Genomic DNA, 17,096 nt, shown 5'->3' on the forward strand with positions numbered 1-17,096 from the left:
GCGCACGTGTACATACACGTCAAACCCGAAGAAGCGAGGGCTCCAGCCCGGCTACATACGCAGTCTTGAAATGACACTGGCCTTCATTTTCCAACAGCACGCTGAGATTGAGACTTCAGTACACGAGCAACTGGCCCAGGAGAATACGGTCTTGCTAGCGAGGGGTACTAAAGACTCGAATCGTTTACACAAGAGCTGGACCAAGAGCAGGTTTTGTCGAGATGTCACCAAAGCATTGTCTGGAGAGCAGATAGGAGCAAGCGAAGACAGGCCGCCAAGTTCAGACGAAGACAGTGAGGTGGACACTGAAGATGCCACGCTTCTCCAGATGACACCAAAAGCTCAGTCTCAGCATTCGGTACTAGCCCTATGTGACTATCTTGATGAGTGCTGACTTATGCAGATATCATGGCAAAGTGACACGAACTACATGCCGCAGACTATGCGCCCACCTCCATTACCGGACCTTCATTCTCCGCGTCTGCAGCAATCTGCAGGCTCTTCTACCCTTACCCCCCTGCCTACAGACTGCTGGAGGTTGATCGAGATATACTGCACGTATACACAATGCTGGTTGCCCATCGCGGACAAGCTTGAGATCCTCAAACTCTCGTACTCTTATGCGGAACAAGGTTTGGCTCTGTCAAGCGATATGTCCAACTCGGGAAGTTACGCAGAGATGTGGAGTGTATTTGCAGTCGGCTCTACGCATGATGACGCGAGTCTCGCAGGAGAAAGCTATCATCCATGGCCGTCCGGAAGACTTTACGACATCGCGAGGCAACTTATCCCCAATGAGCTAGGCAAATTCGAACTCGGGCATGTCAAGGCCCTTCTCAACCTAGCATTGTTCAACATTCATGGGAAATTATTCGATGCTGCTTGGCATCTTGTCGGCGGTGCTTTACGACTAGCCCTCATGCTTGCAGAATCGCCAGATGCTGTTACACTTCGGCTCAAGCATGTTATCTCGAGTTGCTTTGTGCTCGACAGTCTTTTGGCCTTACATCTTAAACGGCGCCCGTACCTCGACAGGGCCGATATTTCGTGGATGGGCAAGATAGAGGAAGATGGCATGGAAGAATGGCAGCCATGGGGTGGCCATCTCAATCTTGGTCCATCACGTCTGTCAAACTCTCCGACACTCGCTTTGAGCACTTTCAACGCTCTCATGGAACTGGTTGACATTCTACGATGTACGTCTATGGAGCGGACAGCGCCAAACTTTCTACATGAGATGATTGGCCGACTTGAGATGTGGAAGTCAGCGTTACCACCAAAACTCGATTACATTCGGAAAGATCCACCTTCTACGCCACCGACCCCACCTGCATTGCTTCTCCGATTCACTTATCTCGTCACTGCGTTCACTCTCGTTCCATCTCAGGCGTGGCTTCAGCAGATCTTGGATATGTTAAACATCCTACAACAGCAGCTTGGGGTCACAAGAATGCCAGCTGTCATCACCTGCTTATTACAAAGTATCAAGAGAAGCACTAATAGTCTGACTCTGGATCAACCGACACATACTCGAATTCACGAGTTATTTGCTGCTCTTGGCCATTCATCACAAGCGACCTCGGAGAGAGCATCATCGGGTTTGCGATCGATATCGGTCACTTTAAGAGACGCGTCTTCGGAAGATTCTGGAACCGTTCAGACCTCTCCGCAGTCTCTCGTCTCACAAAATAGCGGTCCGTTCACCGATCGGTACCAGCAACCGCCCAACCAGTCTACTATGGTCCATCCAAATATGAACGTTAGCCATGCAGGTCACAGTCTGCAACCATTCGAACCCAATCTATTCGATTTTGGAATGAACGGCCCGATATTCGACCCCCATGATCCTTATAATGCTTTAGTCTCGGGTGATTTGGGAAGTTTCCTGGACGACTTCGCTTCAAAGCATGGTGCCAAGAAATTACAAAACCAACCGCAGTTTATGGAGAACCTCGGATTTTCATCGGAAGTAAGCATGGCCGATCTATTGGCGGCTGATACTGGCCGTTTCATGCCTACTGCATCGAACCTAGGCGTAGATAACAGCGAAGAGTCTCCTCAATTCCCGCTCAACACTTTCTACGATGCTGGTTGAGCCCGACTGCAGGCTGTTGAGCTCAAAAAGCAGGCAATACCTCGCTACCCAAGAAGTCCAGAATAGCAGAGTCAAGACGTTTGCCTTCATCATTCTGGGCGTCGCATTAAGGAACGATGCTTGATTGTTGGGTATCTTCTACATATAGACTGTCAAACGATAAGAAGCACAGGAAAGCACTGGAAATTGAATAAAACAACCACATCAGCATCCACCTCATAGCCGCGCATACTCGGCTTGTCCCACATTGCTTATTTCGTTTCGCGGTCTCTCCATAGACGCCAATGTATCATACACCGCACCCGTACCAAGCTGCAAATCATGGCACATGGCATGCCACGCGGCCGCAGCGCGCTGTGCCAGTTCTTCAACGACCCCCTTGTCCTCTCTGTTCATGACTCGATTGAATAACTCCATGCTGACCCAGCCCTCAAATCCGATGTCCTTTATGATGGCACGTGTGACATCTTTCACGGGCAAGTATGCTCCACGACTAGTCTCGCCATAGAACAGCCTGCAGTTCCTGCTCCAAGACATGCGAGCTGGCTGTTCGGCGTTGTAGAAGGGATGACCGGGAAGCAACGGTCGTGCGAGACGCTCGGCGTCGACAATCTGGATGAAGAATATCTTCTCTTTGTGGGGTTTGATCTGGGCAACCAGTCGTTGTATCGAGTCGCGAACTGCCTGATCAGCTCCTACGACCTTTCCAGATTCGGCGGTAGGGTCTGCATATATTCTGCCCAGGATGTTGAAGCTGTCCAGGCAGATGCCAAAGTTCGATCGATCAACACGTTGTACGATATCCCAGCACACTTCCCATTTGTCAACGTGTGTTCCCCAGCTTAGGCTTTCGTATGCGAATCGGATGATTGGTGTCTGTTGCAGCCCAAGGTCTGCAATCTCTCGAAGGTCACTGACGATGAGGTCTGTATCGGAGGATGTCTGGTTGGGGGGTAGAAACGACGAAGGGACTTGGACTATGTCTGTTCGGAGGACATGCGCTAGCTGCATCCAAAGCTTCATCTCTTCGACCCGCTCAGCGTGTCGCTTCCTGTCCAAGAGACCCTCATAGTGCATGAAAGGCTGCAGACATATGATCTCCAGGCCCAGGGAAGAGCAAAGATCGTAGACTGAGGCAGCGCCAGCCAGTAGGTCGGATGGCTTGTCGGACCCGGCGTGATCGACTAGGTCCTCGTAGAAGAGCTCGATGCCCTCTAGTCCGTGTTTCGCCGCCATGGAGAGTTTGTGTTCGAGGCTGTGGCCAGCGTAGCATCGGCCTAGCGACATGGAGGAGATACCTGGGCGGCACGGCATAATGCTGATAGAAGATAGGAGATAGAATATGGAGGATAGAAGATAGAAATGGAGGCGGATGTAATATGCAGTATGGTATTGTGAAGGTGGAACTACAGTATGAATACTAAGAGGCTAGCAGTCATACCTGTGAAGCTGATAAGACATCTATAAGCAGCTGGCGTACATTCAAGGCCGTTCATAACCCACCGATATCCTAATCAACGCATCCTGCACGACCGTTTCCTACCATGCACATACGCATTGAACCTTCCTCGTCCAATCACGCGCGACGAGCACTTGTCGCTCGCCATCCCGGAGTAATGTTGGAAAATGAAACACACTCCTTACGCAACCGTGATGTGCCGTGGCAAGCAGTAGGCAAGCCCAGCCTGGTGACATCTTGGTGGTGCAGATGGGGGTTCGGCGCTAGCCGGGCGGAAAAGAGCTCACACCCGTGCCCAGGTGCACCGCGCCACTTCGGTCATCGGCTCCCGATCGAAAAATGGGCCGAATCACTCTTGCATCCCCAAGCCAAGGCGCGCTATAGGAAAGCATCTGAGAAGTACTCTTTGACAGTTTCTAAACGTTCTAGTGAACCACACGCTGTAATAATACACAAGTTTGTGTACACCAGCTAGATGTCAATGCTGCATGAGTCTGCAGCACAGCGGGCAGTTTTGGACGCCGGTGGTTTTTGGCAAATATGTGATCGGCTGGTTGACGTATGTACAACCACTCTTTCGACAAGAAAGATCCGACGCCTTCAGTGACCCGGGCGTGCGAAACTGTCCGGCTGTACAACCTTGGAATTTAAGCAACTGCAATAATACATCATCAACGACCAGCGCGAAAGCAGAGTCCGCACCGACCTGACAGCTAAGCTAAAAGCGCTTGCTCTTCTACGCGACCACGTGCTCGGGGTCAAATGCCCGTGGAGAAAGCGTTCATCCTGCCGGTAATGATTAGCGGTTTCGAGCCGACGTAGCCGACACGTGTGAAGGCGTTGTCTCTCACGTCGCGGAAGGCCAAACCGCCCTCTATGCTGTAGGGGCTATGACGTCATTGGAATCGCTTGTTGGACTCGCCGTTCGTGAGCATACCTAGGTACCTATCGCCCTGAGCGGTCTCCAAAAGTATTATGATGGCCTGACTGATTAGTCTACCTCAGCTGTACTAGAAACTTGCTAATCCACTCAGGCCCTGATTCAGTGTTGAAACGCAAGTGCCCATGCAGCATTCAGAGATCGCTATTGTAACCGTCTTCGATTCCTGCAACGTTCTGGACAGTGCACACCACAACCAATCCAGTCATTAAGGCAAATATTCGAAGCACTCACAGGTAATGCTCATTGATCATGATATAGTTTCATTTGCACGCGACTACGAGTATCAGGTGTATGACTACAAACACTTAAGCCATCTCAGTATGCTCATCTGCCCTTGCCTTCTCATCCCTGATCGTCAAGTTTACTTCCTCATTCTCCTTCATCCTGTCCACAAGGATACCATGTGCCTTGAAAGCGGGCTTGATTGTGAAGAGCTCGTCCATGCGCTCAAGTGGGACTCCCTTTGTCTCGGGTATCAGGAAGAAGACAAAAGGTATAGAGAGCAACATGAGGCATGCGAAGAACATGTATACTCCGTAGCCCATGGAGGCAAACATCTGGGGGGTGAAACGAGAGATGATGAAGTTCCAGAACCAGTTGTTTGCCGCGGCGAATGCCTGACCCAAGGAACGCGTCTGTTGGCTGTACATCTCGGAGTTGATGACCCATGGGGTACCGTTCCACGAAGGAGTGTAAAAGGCGGTCCAGAGGTAGAAGAAGAAGACTGCGCTGATACCGCCGGAGGAGAGTTCGCCCGAGGCGTTCTTGTTGTTCGTTGGGTCGGCGATCTTGATGTAGGCAGCGATGTACCACATGCACAAAGATCCACCTGGTTAAGTAGTCAGTAAATGTTTCGTATCCTGTTGGTGGATTGAAGACTTACCCAGAGCGCCGAACATGAGAAGCTTAGTGCGGCCGAGACGATCGATGAGCCAGATGAGCCAGACAAAGGTCAGAACGCACTTGACAACACCAAAGATACCAGTGGTAAGGAAGCCTTCCGTGACGCCGAGACTCTTGAAGACAGTTGGAGAGTAGTAGTTGATTGCGTTGATACCGGATCCGTTCTGCCAAAGGAACAGCATGCCACCAAGGAAGATACGGTATTGTACCTTGCGTTGTTTGAGCGCAAGGAACGGCTTCCAGAATCCAGGTCCGACCGTGATTCTGTCATGTTCGACCTGAGCATCTATGGCATCGAGCTCCTCCATGATATATGTGTGGTCTTGGGGAAGGTTACGGATCCAGCATAGATCCTTCAGTGCTTGTTCGCGCTTTCCCTTGGTCAGGCACCATCGAGGTGATTCCGGCATCCAGAAGGCGCCAAGCAAGAGGCAGCCGGCAGGAATGAGTTGCACAGCGAACGGAATGATCCATTGCTTGTGGGAAGGCTCCATCGTCTCCTGAAGACCGTAGTTGATCCAGCTATGAGTGTGTTAGTACGCGTTACTCCTGAACGGAATCCAGGTTGCATGACTTACAATCCAACGAGACCTCCCATTTGCCAGCCGAGCTCGTAGATGCCGACCAGACGTCCGCGCACAGCTGGTGGTGATAGTTCGGAAATGTAGATAGGAACCATGTTGCTGCATCCACCAACTCCCAGACCTGCTAGTACACGACCACCAATGATCAAACCGAGGCCTCGGTCGCCATTGGCACCCAGCATCATGCCAGCACCCAAAATGAACTGGGTATGTCAGTATTTGTCTCAGTATACCTGTAAAGTACTCGGGTGACTCACAATGAGTACCCAGAGAATGAGCGACTTCCTCCTGCCAATGTAGTGACTGGACGCATACGCTCCAAAAGCTCCGAAGAATGCACCAGCTTGGTACACCGAGACGATGTTGGCCTTGGTCAGATTCAACTCGGCGGGGTCCATTTCCGCGAAACGGAATTCCTCAACGAAGGATGGCAGGGCCAAAGTCGTGCCAATGAAGGCACTGTCGTAGCCGATCATGCATGCTGCCCATGATGCAATACATGCTGCTGTGTAGACTCTCCAGTTGTAAACCGCCTTTGGTGTTGGTCGATCTTCGACGATGGTAAGGAGACCCATGTTGGTGTAGTGATCCGAAGTGCCTTAGAAAATCCAAAGTGATGGACTCAGATGGCACCGATGAAGGTTGCTAGCCAGACAGGTAGGCGTAGCTGGGGCGAGATGAGGAGTACTTCAATGGACGAAGATCGGCCTACACCTATATATCCCGACCGAGAGGAACCCGGCAACGTGCTGTTTTGCGGAGTATGTGGAGAAAACGCCACAAACCCCATGGAGATGAGCTATGAAGGTGTCAAGCAGTTGCGCATGTGCTCATTGGCCGTCCAGTTCGCAGAAAGGTTGATGCTGAGCTTGGCCCGGAAGAATCGCTAAGCACCCCCAGGAAGAATTGAACATTGTGCGATTGCGGAGAGGAACCATGCTCTCGCCGACCCCAGACCGTTCCTAGGGACCTGGATTTTCGCGCCGGTCATGCCTAGTTGGGAAGTGAAGGAATTACCCACAGGGTTGGTGATGGTGCAGGGCCCGGAAACGCATTTACACGCGAGGTTTAGTGGCCGGGGCATCTTCGCTGATTGGAACAAGGACGCAGCTGTCAGTCGCACACCGGACCGTCGCATAGCCTGCACGCGCTTGACTCGCGTCTCCTCCACGCGCGACATGACTTTTTCCGGTCCCCAACGCGCTGAATCTGGGGTACTGGCGCATGCGTTGGACGTAATCATGGAGCGCTCGACTTCTACCCCGAATACCCGCTTTCCGAGGATTCAATATCTGGAAGAGCATCAGGCGTCACCAGAACGGCAAACCTCCCCAAACTTCATCCTCGTCTCCTAAGCACACGACATTCACATCCACCATGTCTACCGAAACCAGTATACCCGAAGTCTCGCAAACCGAGCGCCATGGCTACCTCTTTGGTCACCCGATCGCCCACTCAATGTCGCCTTTACTACACAAGACCGTGTACGACAACCTTGGATTGAACTGGGCTCAATACCCTCTTGAGTCAAGAGACATGAGTCTGTTCCTGCAATTGATCAAGCATCCTCAATTCTACGGTATGCGCAATACATCAAGCAACCATATTGGTAAACATGACTAACAAACGTGCAGGCGCTTCAGTCACAATGCCTCACAAGGTCGCCATACTAAAACACCTGGACGGCCTTACGGAAGAGGGCAGGGATGTCGGCGCAGTCAACACACTCTTCATCCAACAAGACACTTCAGGGAACCGGTTATACATGGGTACCAACACCGACGTCATAGGAATAAGAGATGCATTTGCATACAACGTGGATCCAGCGAAGTTTGAGAACAGACCTGCGTTAGTGATCGGTGGAGGCGGCGCAGCCAGAAGCGCCGTGTATGCGCTGAGGAAGTGGATGAAGGCCAGTGCCATATATCTTGTGAGTGACCAGACAAACGCATTGCTGAAAGGTGGAAGTTGGTGCTGACAATACCACTCCAGATCAACAGAGATCCCACAGAAGTCGCAGCCGTAATCGAAGAATGCACAGCCCGCGGCTACGGCGACTCCCTCGTCCACGTCTCCTCCGTCTCACAAGCCAAGAGCCTCGAAGGTGTCGGTGCGATCGTAGCCTGCGTACCGAACTTCACGCCCGTCACACCTGCCGAAATCGAGGCGCGGCAAGTTCTCGAATGCTTCCTTGCGAAGTCGCATAAGGGAGCTTTGTTGGAGATGTGCTACCACCCTACGACATGGACGGAGATTGCGGAGGTAGGAAAGCAGAATGATTGGCAGATTGTGCTAGGGACAGAGGCATTGATATATCAGGGTCTGGAACAAGACCGGTATTGGACAGGGAAAGCCGTAGCGGATCTGCCGGTGGTGCAGGTGCAGGAGGCGATCGCCAGAAAGTTGAACGAAGCAAGGCTGTAGATGTTAATGGAATTGGACATACACACATGACATGCGAGGCGCGAGTGAATATGCAAGTCGTGAGTCAACTTGGAAAAGGTAGAATTGCAAGTCGCTAAGCTCCGGGCCGCGAGTAGTCTAGGTTGCGTACCCGCCGCCATACCTCGCGGACTGTCCTCTCTTGACTCTGTCGACCTGTCTCCGTGGGTGATGGTCCCGCAGGTCTGTAACGAAACATTAGCATACGCCTCGCTCTGGTTTACTGCAATACCGACTTACCTGATAGCCAAATATAACCGGCTTCCCAACCTCACTTCCTCTATAGGCGCGCCAGCCCAGTCGTCTGGTGGATTTGCTGTAGTCACTAAACCTCCAGCTTCTTGTAATATAGCAATGCCAGCCGCGACATCCCACTCCCAACAGCCTCCCTCCCACCAGATATCAAACGAGCCCATAGCAACATATGCCAGATCGAGTGTCGCACTCCCTAAACTTCTCACTCCATGTACCATACCTCCTCTTCCCTGCCTTCCCCCAATCTCGGCTGCCATGTTGACAAAACTCTCAATCTTGCGATGCATATTGCCATCAGGCGTATCCCTCCTATCTTTACCCCATTCACATGAAAAGACACACCCGCTAGGCGCTTTCTCTGGCATAGGTGGTATGGGGTTGCGGACGAGTGGGAGGCGTTGGGTTTCGTTGAAGAAGGCGCCGCGACCAGCGCAGGAAGAGAAAAATTGGTTCGTGAACGGCGCGTATATGACGCCAATGAGTGGTTTGGACTTGTAGATGAAGGCGATGCTGACGCAGAACATGGGGAAGAGGTGGATGTAGTTTACGGTTCCGTCGAGCGGGTCGACACACCATGTTGGAGCGTTGTCGATTAGGTAGTCGCGTGATGAGCCTTTGCTGTAGGATTCTTCGCCGACGAATCTACTGCATGTTAACGTGTGTAGCTATGAAGGTGCAGTCAGGGACATACTTGTGGTGAGGGTACTTGTCAGCTATCGCCTTCTTGATGAACGCTTCAACATCCTCATCCGTCTCGGTAACCAGATCAACAGCATTCTCCTTCTGAACATGTTCATCCTGTCCTGTCGCATTCCCACCCTGTATCCGCAGTTGCGCAGCATCCATGAGCATCTTGCCCGCCTGCCGTCCCAGCTGCACAGCAAACGCATAAATCTCATCCAGCTCTTTTCTCGATATTTCCATCATGTTGATCGCGGGTATTGTGTACATGTTAGGTAGATGTTTGGCTAAGAAGAAACGCCATGGCGACCGACACGCGCCGGAACGAATCGCGTCCCAAAACCTCCGTCTGGAACCGTACCGGCTAGAAGCGGAAAGCGACCTGATAGCTGTATGTAGGGAAGTGGGACGTCATGCTCGCAACTGAGGGCAAGAAGGCCGATCGTTAGGGGTGGGGGTAAGGACTTTTCCCCTTCCCTACGTTCCGATAGTCGTCGGAACCTCGGAATGAAACATGTCAAGGTGGGCCCACCCACGCAACGCGACAGACACACTACCTTAGGCATCTCGTCGCGGCCATATACTCCTGATATCACCACGTTCCCACAAACTCCGTGACCAGGCTCATCAACCCTCCTCGCCAGTAATACACGTTCGTAGGGCATATCACCTACTCAGCAACTCAAAATGACCAAATCCATCCTCCTAATAAACGGCCCAAACCTCAACCTCCTCGGCACGCGCGAACCCACAATCTACGGCTCCACATCCCTCTCCGACGTAATCGCCTCCGCACACAAACAATGCACCGCGCAATCCACAAACTTCGCTCACATCCAATCGAACCACGAAGGCGTCCTTGTCGATCGCATACACGAGGCACGCGGCAACGTCGACTTCATTGTCATAAATCCGGGCGCTTTCACACACACGAGCGTGGCGTTGCGAGATGCGTTGGCTGGTGTCGAAATACCGTTTGTTGAGATACATATCAGTAATGTGCATAGGAGGGAGGCGTTTAGACATCATAGCTATCTGAGTGACAAGGCCGAGGCGGTTATCTGTGGATTGGGGGTGTTTGGGTATGAGGCTGCTATTGAGTTTGCGGTGAGGTTTCTTCGGGAGAAGGATGAAAAGGCAGCAAAACTGTAGATAATTGCATATGGAAGACTGATGCGGTGCAATAATGGTTGATTATTAATGTTAAGTAATCTCCGATCAAGTGTCTCGCCTACCAGCTCAATCGTGCGTTCTAGTAAAGCCCTTCTTGATATCCTGTCGCGCCTCGAGGTACGTTTGCAAAGCTGTGATAGCTGGCAACAAAAGCATGACCACGCTCAAAGTCTGGCCAAAGCCCCAGACATTCTCTTCGTCATCTTGCAGTCCGCAAGACTTATCCGGATCCTCTGGCCTTGCAAACTTCTGCGTGAGCACCAAGATGGCGGACAGTATGGCGAGTAGAATCTGGACTACGAACGTGATTGCTGGGTTGAGGAAGAGATAATATATGAGTTGTAGGCCAAGCCGCGCTGGGGAAAGCGCTCGAAGCGTGAAGCCCTTCTGCTTTTGTGTCGGGTCTGTAAATCGACGTACAAGGGCCTGTAATGACCTCTCCGAAGACGACGATGACGGTGATTCGAGTCCTCTGCCTTCTGGGTCATACAGGATGCACACCAATGCTGTTGAGAAGCCGACAAGAATGAGGAATAGAGGGACCAGGAATGAAAGCCTCTGTACACGACTTCGTACCATAGATGTGCCATCATCGCCTTCGACGAGGATCGGCGGCATGGCAATCGCAGCAATCATCGAAGTGAGTAGGAAAACAGCGAAGAATACGACGAGTGTGAGGCGGATCTTCGCAATGAGCTTGTACTTGCGGAAGTATTTGCGGAGCGTGATCAGGGCTGCGAGGTGAGAGGAGGATGATAGCGCGCACACGTAGAGGATAAGAACGAAGTGGGAACCTTGCACTCGGAAAGAGCCTTGAGCCACCTGATTGTGTTCTGTCAGCATGGGTCATCTCGATGGGAAACCGAGCGTACTTTGATCCATCCGCTCAGAAGTACAGCATAGCCCGTGATGAGTTGTTGATCACCGAACCCGATGATGAGTGGGTCAAGAAATGGACGCCACGCGTAGTGCCTCTTCCACTCGTTCTCCAAGAAGCGCTCACGAATGTATGTGAGCGGCGCTCGAGGCGTGAAGTGACCTTTCGTATCGAAGGCTTGATCGAGAAGCATGGCGAGGATGGACGCGAACGTGGTCATGAAGCTTGCAATGACAAAAGACAAGACGACCTGCAGTGTTGTCAGGTTGAGCCTAGACAGGATGATTTGGAGTACCTACACCGACGCCAGCAATGTCTGGCTCTGCTCCATTGGCACAATCTCCATCCCAGGTCGCAATACTATCGAATGTGACCCATGGAGGTGCCATACACTGACCGGAAGTTTACAGCTGGACTTGCAGTGATCTAAGAGCCGCGACCGCAATGGTATAAGGTTATGCAAATTGCCCAAACAGGGCATTGCGAGACGCTTTGAAAAATAGTAGTGATAGATGTATGCGAAGATGGAGGGCGTTAGGTAGGTGAGGAGAAGGCGGTGAGAGTGTGAGGGAGGGATCGATCTGCCTGAGGTGAACTGGAAGTACTAGTTCCCAAGGTTGCCGGCATTGCACGTGTCATCCCGAGGCAAGCGTAGGGGAGGAAGGAGCTATCACCGAAGCTCGCGTCGAACGCAACCTGAGACACCCTGGGACAACAAAAATCCATGTATCGAGCGCAGATCCTGCGTAGGATGGCTAATATAAGCCGTTCGCTGGGTATCACATTCTGTCTATAGAACCTACTTCACTTTTGTTTGCTCTTCGCCTTTACACGAGCAGCCAGCTTCTTGATGTCGTCTTCGCCGTCTGCAGCATCCTGCTTAGATTTCTTCGTCTCTCGTTGATGATCTGGCTCGTCTTCGTCCTTGCCTTGCTTTCGCTTCTTGCGGCCCTCTTCTAGCAGCGCCTTCATAGCAGACGTCTCCTTGAACCTTGGGTTTGTGGGATCGATGGCAAACTCATGGCTCTGGTATAGCTTGGCGAAACGGGGATCGGTGGTGTCGATCTGGAAGTTGTCCTCTACGATGGGAGCGTTCTTCTTCGCTTTCTTGCCCTTCTTCTTAGCCTTCTCCGACTTGACGATCTCGTTCATGTCGAAGTGACGCAGCTTTGAATCGTCTTCATCTGCCATAAGTAGTTCCAGGTTCGCTCGCTCAGCTGCCGCAGCCTGATCCTTTTCCTCTTGCTCCGCCTTCTTCTTGGCCTTCTCAGACTTCTTCGACTTCGGCTTGGAGGCTTTGGCAGCTTCTTCGGGATCAGAAGCAAAGAAAGGATCGTTGAACGGATCGTCATCGTCCGCAGCCGCTGGCGCATCGGCCTCCTGCTCGACTGGTGCGTCGGGATCGCGTCCAGCCTTCTTGGCTTCCCACCTCTCTTTACGTTTCGCCTTCCTTTCTTTCTCCTTTCGAACGTATCTCTCCATTGTAGTCTCTTGTAGTGGGATGTCATTCTCGAACACGTCACCGTTGCCAGCTCCGCTAGAAAGGCCTCCCGTGAAAGTGATCTGCATCTCGCTATCCGGCTTTGGGAAGTCGCGATCCCGTTTCGCAGATGCCTTTTTCTTCGTTTTCGAAGATTTGCCGGGTGCCTCCAGTCCCAGAGCCGCCCTGAGACTTGCGGCTTTGTCCATCTTAGCTGCTTCTTCTTCATCCTCGGACGACGACTGGTCTGAGCCCAAGTATGCTTGCAGCTCGTTCTCGTCAATCTCCTTGCGTGAGAAAGCACGCTTTTGTACCTCCTTCCGTGTCGCATCATCGGCATCCCAGGTCAGCTTGACCTTTGAGTGTGTGAGCGCATCCGTGGAGAACTCATTAGGTTTGTAACCGTCCGGCAGCTTTGCGCATTCGTCGTGGGGATCTTGATCGAAGGTTGTGCCGTCGGGGACGAATCGCAGGTCGAAGAAGTTGGCGCTCGTCAGGTACTCGCGGCCATCAAGGTTGTCGTAGATGGACTTTGCGACGTTCGCGGAAGAGCATGTGATAACGGCATAGTAGTAGCGTAACCGGTCAAGCTGGTAGGCTCGCAACTTGGTGGAGTCGAACTCTTCGCCTGTCTCATCTCCTTGTAGTTCTTCCCCGTTTTGTTCCTCGTCGTCCACCTCAGAAGCGTCGGAGTCGTCGTCGAGCGCGCTAATGTTGTTCTTGTCCTTGTTGGAGGTTGAAGCGAAGATCTCACGAGGCGGTCCTTCGATTTCTTCCCGTTGTAGGCGCTCCATACCAAATTCGCTAGGGTATATGACGACGTTGAGAATGCGTCCATCAGCCGGGACGAAGGAGTTTGCTACGGCCATGATATCGGTGGCCCGTATGTTGTCCCAGTCCATGTTCACGGCAGCCAGACGTGCCGAGATGTCGCCCGTCGGGACTTCGTTGTCGTCACCGGCAAGTTCGGTCTGCTCCTCCAGCTCAGCCTCATCCTCTTCGTCGCTCGAGCTTTCGTCGGATGAAGACTCTAGTCCACCGTCTCGGATAGGGTCAAAGCCTTGCTGCTCCACCCTCTGCATCTCCTTCTTGACCGCCTTGTCCCGCTTCTTGTCGGCCGGACGTGCTAGCTCGGGCTCATCGTCGGCTTCATCTTCGTCTTCGTCGTCTTTGTCGTCGCTATCGGCGTCGTATAACCGGTCGATGGCCTTTTTGCCAGCCTTCTTGTCCACCTTGCGGCCATATTTGTCGACCGTGGCCTTGTTATAGAAGTCGGGGTCGCTTTTTAATCGCGAGAATCGCGGGTCAAGCTTGGTCTTGGTGTGCTTCTTCGAGGGGAGTCTGAATTTTGGGTCGGTTTCGAAATTTGCGAATCGCGAATCGTCTATCGATAATTAGCGCAGTGCTCGGCTGTCGCGCGAATCGCAACTTGCCCTTAGGCGCGCTGGCCTTTGCGCCCTTTACGGGTATCGTCTGTCGCTTGGGGAGAGGCATGGTGGGATGCGCGTGTTGGTGTAAGCGGTGGGCAGGCGCGCGGCGCGGAATTGCAGCTGCGGAACTCGAACTTTTTCTGCCGGGCGGTGGCAGATCGGCGGCGAAAAGCGTGCATTGGTTACCGCCGCGGAGGTCATCGCACGCACGGGCAGGGATTCGGCAGCCCGATCTGGGGAAGCTTTGGCTGCGTCACCCTCGAGAGGGGAAATTCATCACACGACTGTTCCGGAAGCCTCTCCGCCGTCTCAACCACTTCTCCGCCGTCTGGGGAAAGCTGACATTGTACACCCATTTCAACATTCACGTCTAACTGAACACATCCCAGATACAACATCATGTCTCAACTCTCCAGACTTCTCACGTAAGTTGACCGCTGATTGAGCGCTGTCTAGCTTCAGCTTGTACCTAGCGAGCTAGCTGATGCTGACTCTGGATTGCAGTCCTCGCAATATGACTTTGTTCACTCTGGCTTCGCTCGGCAGCGGCTACTTTGTTGTCAAGTCAAAGACACTTGCCGACAGGCAGAGAGCCCGAGTTGATGGAGACTACACCGTCACGGTCGACAGGTCAGGTACGATTTGTCAATTGCATTGAAATCTGGCCCGGAAACCCACGATTAGAAATGTACATTGCGCTGACTGTAGACTATAGGTGGCGGCATCTGATTGCGTCAGGAATGACCATCCAAAGAAGCGATGCAGTTTCTTCCCTTGCACGAACGGCGTTCACTACATTTGCAGCGTTTCAAGCTCGGCGTCCTTCTTTATCACGTCAAATACCAACAAAGAACATAATGCGCATAGAAACGACACTCATACCAATGCTTGTGGATTATCGAGAAAGCGAAAATAACAGAATTGTCCACTATTCTCTGTTCCACAAGGTGTATGCTATCGCGGTGCTTCCACGATGTCCCCGCCTTTTATACGACTACTGCTATGCTTTTTCCGAGTGCGCGACTCTAACAATGGCATGCGATACGAAGAACAGGCTTGAAATGCTCCGAAATAAAATCCTATGCGCCGAACATTAGTTTCAAGTTCTCTCGTACCCGTCGGGCGACCCGCATCCGTTGGTAATTACGATTGGCCCACCTGCCCGATGCTAAATATAACCCACTCAGCCTCAATCGAGAATACCCTAAACACGACAACAGAGATGAAAATAGTATGACGTCCTTTCGTACCTTCGGAGCGTCAAAGATCCGCCACTGAGCATATCCACCTTCAATCTGTCAAATGCTAACCGCTCCCTTGTTGGGCCCACTGCTGGCTCAGCCTTTGCCGAAGTTGTTGTCAGCCGTCTTTCAAATCCAGCCAATGAGACCACACTCCATCAGCATCGGTCATGGGAATTCTCAAATACGGGATCAGCAGAGCCGTCCAGGCTTGTGTCACCGCTGTTGCTTATAGAAAGACTTTCCATCCGTGCGCTGAAATGGTGGAGCTGCGAATAGATATCGTCGACCCTTCCACCTGACAAAAGTCTTACTCAACCACTCCATAGTTCTCTTTGTGCAGCTTCGTACACCTGCTGACGGCCATCCGCTCTCACAACTACTCGTGCGACCACATATCGATGTCCTGTTGTTACTTTCACCGCTCTTGATTCGAACGCGCAACACAACTATCAACATGGGTTATCATGATGTTGCTGGGCATGGAAGACGAAAGCCCAGGCAAAAGAACGAGATGCAAGCACCATGTCAATCAAATGTGTTGGCGGCAGCAAGTCATGTCCGTCGACTATTTGAAAGCAAGAAGTTCACTTATGCTGTCATGGGTGAGCTTGCTTTACTTTGCTTAGGACATAGGTGTGAGGTATGGAATATCTTCATTGCGTACGACGACAAAGACTGCAATCGGATAAAGAAGAAACTAGAAGGCGATCGGCGGTAGGTGATACTTACCTCCCTCAAAGATGACGGGCTGACAGCAACAGTATACAACTGCCAGAGGGCCTGAGCCCTTTGTCTCCCTCCAAGATACTAGTACAAACCGGCCCTAGCTTCTTAGATACCGGATGTACAAATCCAGCGATAATAGAAGTGACTCTAGTACCATCTGGTCAGTCAAACCTGAGCCCGTTGTGGCATCCTGCTAATCGTGCGCAGGCTCATGTGAGACACCGCCCAGCGGGAACCTTGCGAATAACCTCGTACTATTGAGTCTCCGAGCCGATGGGGTATTGAAAACATTTTACGCGTTGAACATGCTATATCTCGTCAGAACACTGCTCCACTTCTGTCAGATTCGCAGTCTAGCCTGGGAACCACGGGAGGGTGTTTTGTTCCTATGCCAACTCTACCGGAGCCAAGTAGAGGCAATCCGCTGTCACTTGCAACCGAAAATCGTTGAAGAGAACTTCTTGCGTACAGCTTTCCTCAGCAAGCTTCCCGTTCAAGAGCAACGCAAATGCTACCAAACATTGCTGGCGCAGGAGCCTCCATCACTCAAGACGTTAGCCCCTTCGCAACCGGACGCAACCCACACTCGATCGCAGTCCGCCTCTGGGGTTACAAGGTCTCAGGGAATTGCGCGCGCCTCATTACCAGACTTTCTATGTCCACCGCAGTCACAGAACGTCAAGTCAACACACATGCATACGGCACAGACGACCCCAAAGCTTGTGCAACCTACGCAGACATCTCCGCAAACAACGTTTCCGTCGAAAGAGTCCGCGTCCAGATACCGGGTAGTCAGTGCTCCAA

At 52.1% G+C, this 17,096-nt stretch overlaps 7 protein-coding genes across 7 annotated transcripts; 2 read left to right on the forward strand and 5 right to left on the reverse strand.

The window, feature by feature from the left end:
* Window positions 1-70: 70 nt before the first annotated feature.
* J4E79_008928 (uncharacterized protein) lies at window positions 71-2,095 on the forward strand (the record flags this gene model as incomplete). The annotated part of the gene is made up of 3 exons (XM_049357780.1): window positions 71-358; window positions 404-1,196; window positions 1,773-2,095. 3 exons carry the CDS (start codon window positions 71-73, stop codon window positions 2,093-2,095), a joined length of 1,404 nt encoding a protein of 467 aa, XP_049207819.1.
* A 216-nt stretch (window positions 2,096-2,311) lies between these two features.
* On the reverse strand, window positions 2,312-3,409 carry QA4 (3-dehydroshikimate dehydratase; the record flags this gene model as incomplete). The annotated part of the gene is made up of 1 exon (XM_049357781.1): window positions 2,312-3,409. One exon carries the CDS (start codon window positions 3,407-3,409, stop codon window positions 2,312-2,314), a length of 1,098 nt encoding a protein of 365 aa, XP_049207820.1.
* A 1,393-nt stretch (window positions 3,410-4,802) lies between these two features.
* J4E79_008930 (uncharacterized protein) lies at window positions 4,803-6,559 on the reverse strand (the record flags this gene model as incomplete). Its single annotated transcript, XM_049357782.1, has 4 exons — window positions 4,803-5,326; window positions 5,381-5,922; window positions 5,979-6,187; window positions 6,242-6,559. 4 exons carry the CDS (start codon window positions 6,557-6,559, stop codon window positions 4,803-4,805), a joined length of 1,593 nt encoding a protein of 530 aa, XP_049207821.1.
* Window positions 6,560-7,361: 802 nt separating this feature from the next.
* On the forward strand, window positions 7,362-8,408 carry QA3 (Quinate dehydrogenase; the record flags this gene model as incomplete). The annotated part of the gene is made up of 3 exons (XM_049357783.1): window positions 7,362-7,563; window positions 7,619-7,914; window positions 7,977-8,408. The coding sequence occupies 3 exons, from the start codon at window positions 7,362-7,364 to the stop codon at window positions 8,406-8,408; spliced, it is 930 nt and encodes a 309-aa protein (XP_049207822.1).
* Window positions 8,409-8,502: 94 nt separating this feature from the next.
* J4E79_008932 (uncharacterized protein) lies at window positions 8,503-9,608 on the reverse strand (the record flags this gene model as incomplete). Its single annotated transcript, XM_049357784.1, has 3 exons — window positions 8,503-8,611; window positions 8,667-9,323; window positions 9,373-9,608. The coding sequence occupies 3 exons, from the start codon at window positions 9,606-9,608 to the stop codon at window positions 8,503-8,505; spliced, it is 1,002 nt and encodes a 333-aa protein (XP_049207823.1).
* Window positions 9,609-10,601: 993 nt separating this feature from the next.
* On the reverse strand, window positions 10,602-11,801 carry J4E79_008933 (uncharacterized protein; the record flags this gene model as incomplete). Its single annotated transcript, XM_049357785.1, has 3 exons — window positions 10,602-11,357; window positions 11,408-11,662; window positions 11,712-11,801. The coding sequence occupies 3 exons, from the start codon at window positions 11,799-11,801 to the stop codon at window positions 10,602-10,604; spliced, it is 1,101 nt and encodes a 366-aa protein (XP_049207824.1).
* Window positions 11,802-12,216: 415 nt separating this feature from the next.
* Window positions 12,217-14,386, reverse strand: J4E79_008934 (uncharacterized protein; the record flags this gene model as incomplete). The annotated part of the gene is made up of 2 exons (XM_049357786.1): window positions 12,217-14,233; window positions 14,322-14,386. The coding sequence occupies 2 exons, from the start codon at window positions 14,384-14,386 to the stop codon at window positions 12,217-12,219; spliced, it is 2,082 nt and encodes a 693-aa protein (XP_049207825.1).
* Window positions 14,387-17,096: the final 2,710 nt, after the last annotated feature.

Source organism: Alternaria viburni (genome assembly GCF_023758015.1).
Source record: "Alternaria viburni strain BMP 2772 chromosome Unknown scaffold_22, whole genome shotgun sequence".
NCBI lineage: Eukaryota > Fungi > Ascomycota > Dothideomycetes > Pleosporales > Pleosporaceae > Alternaria > Alternaria viburni.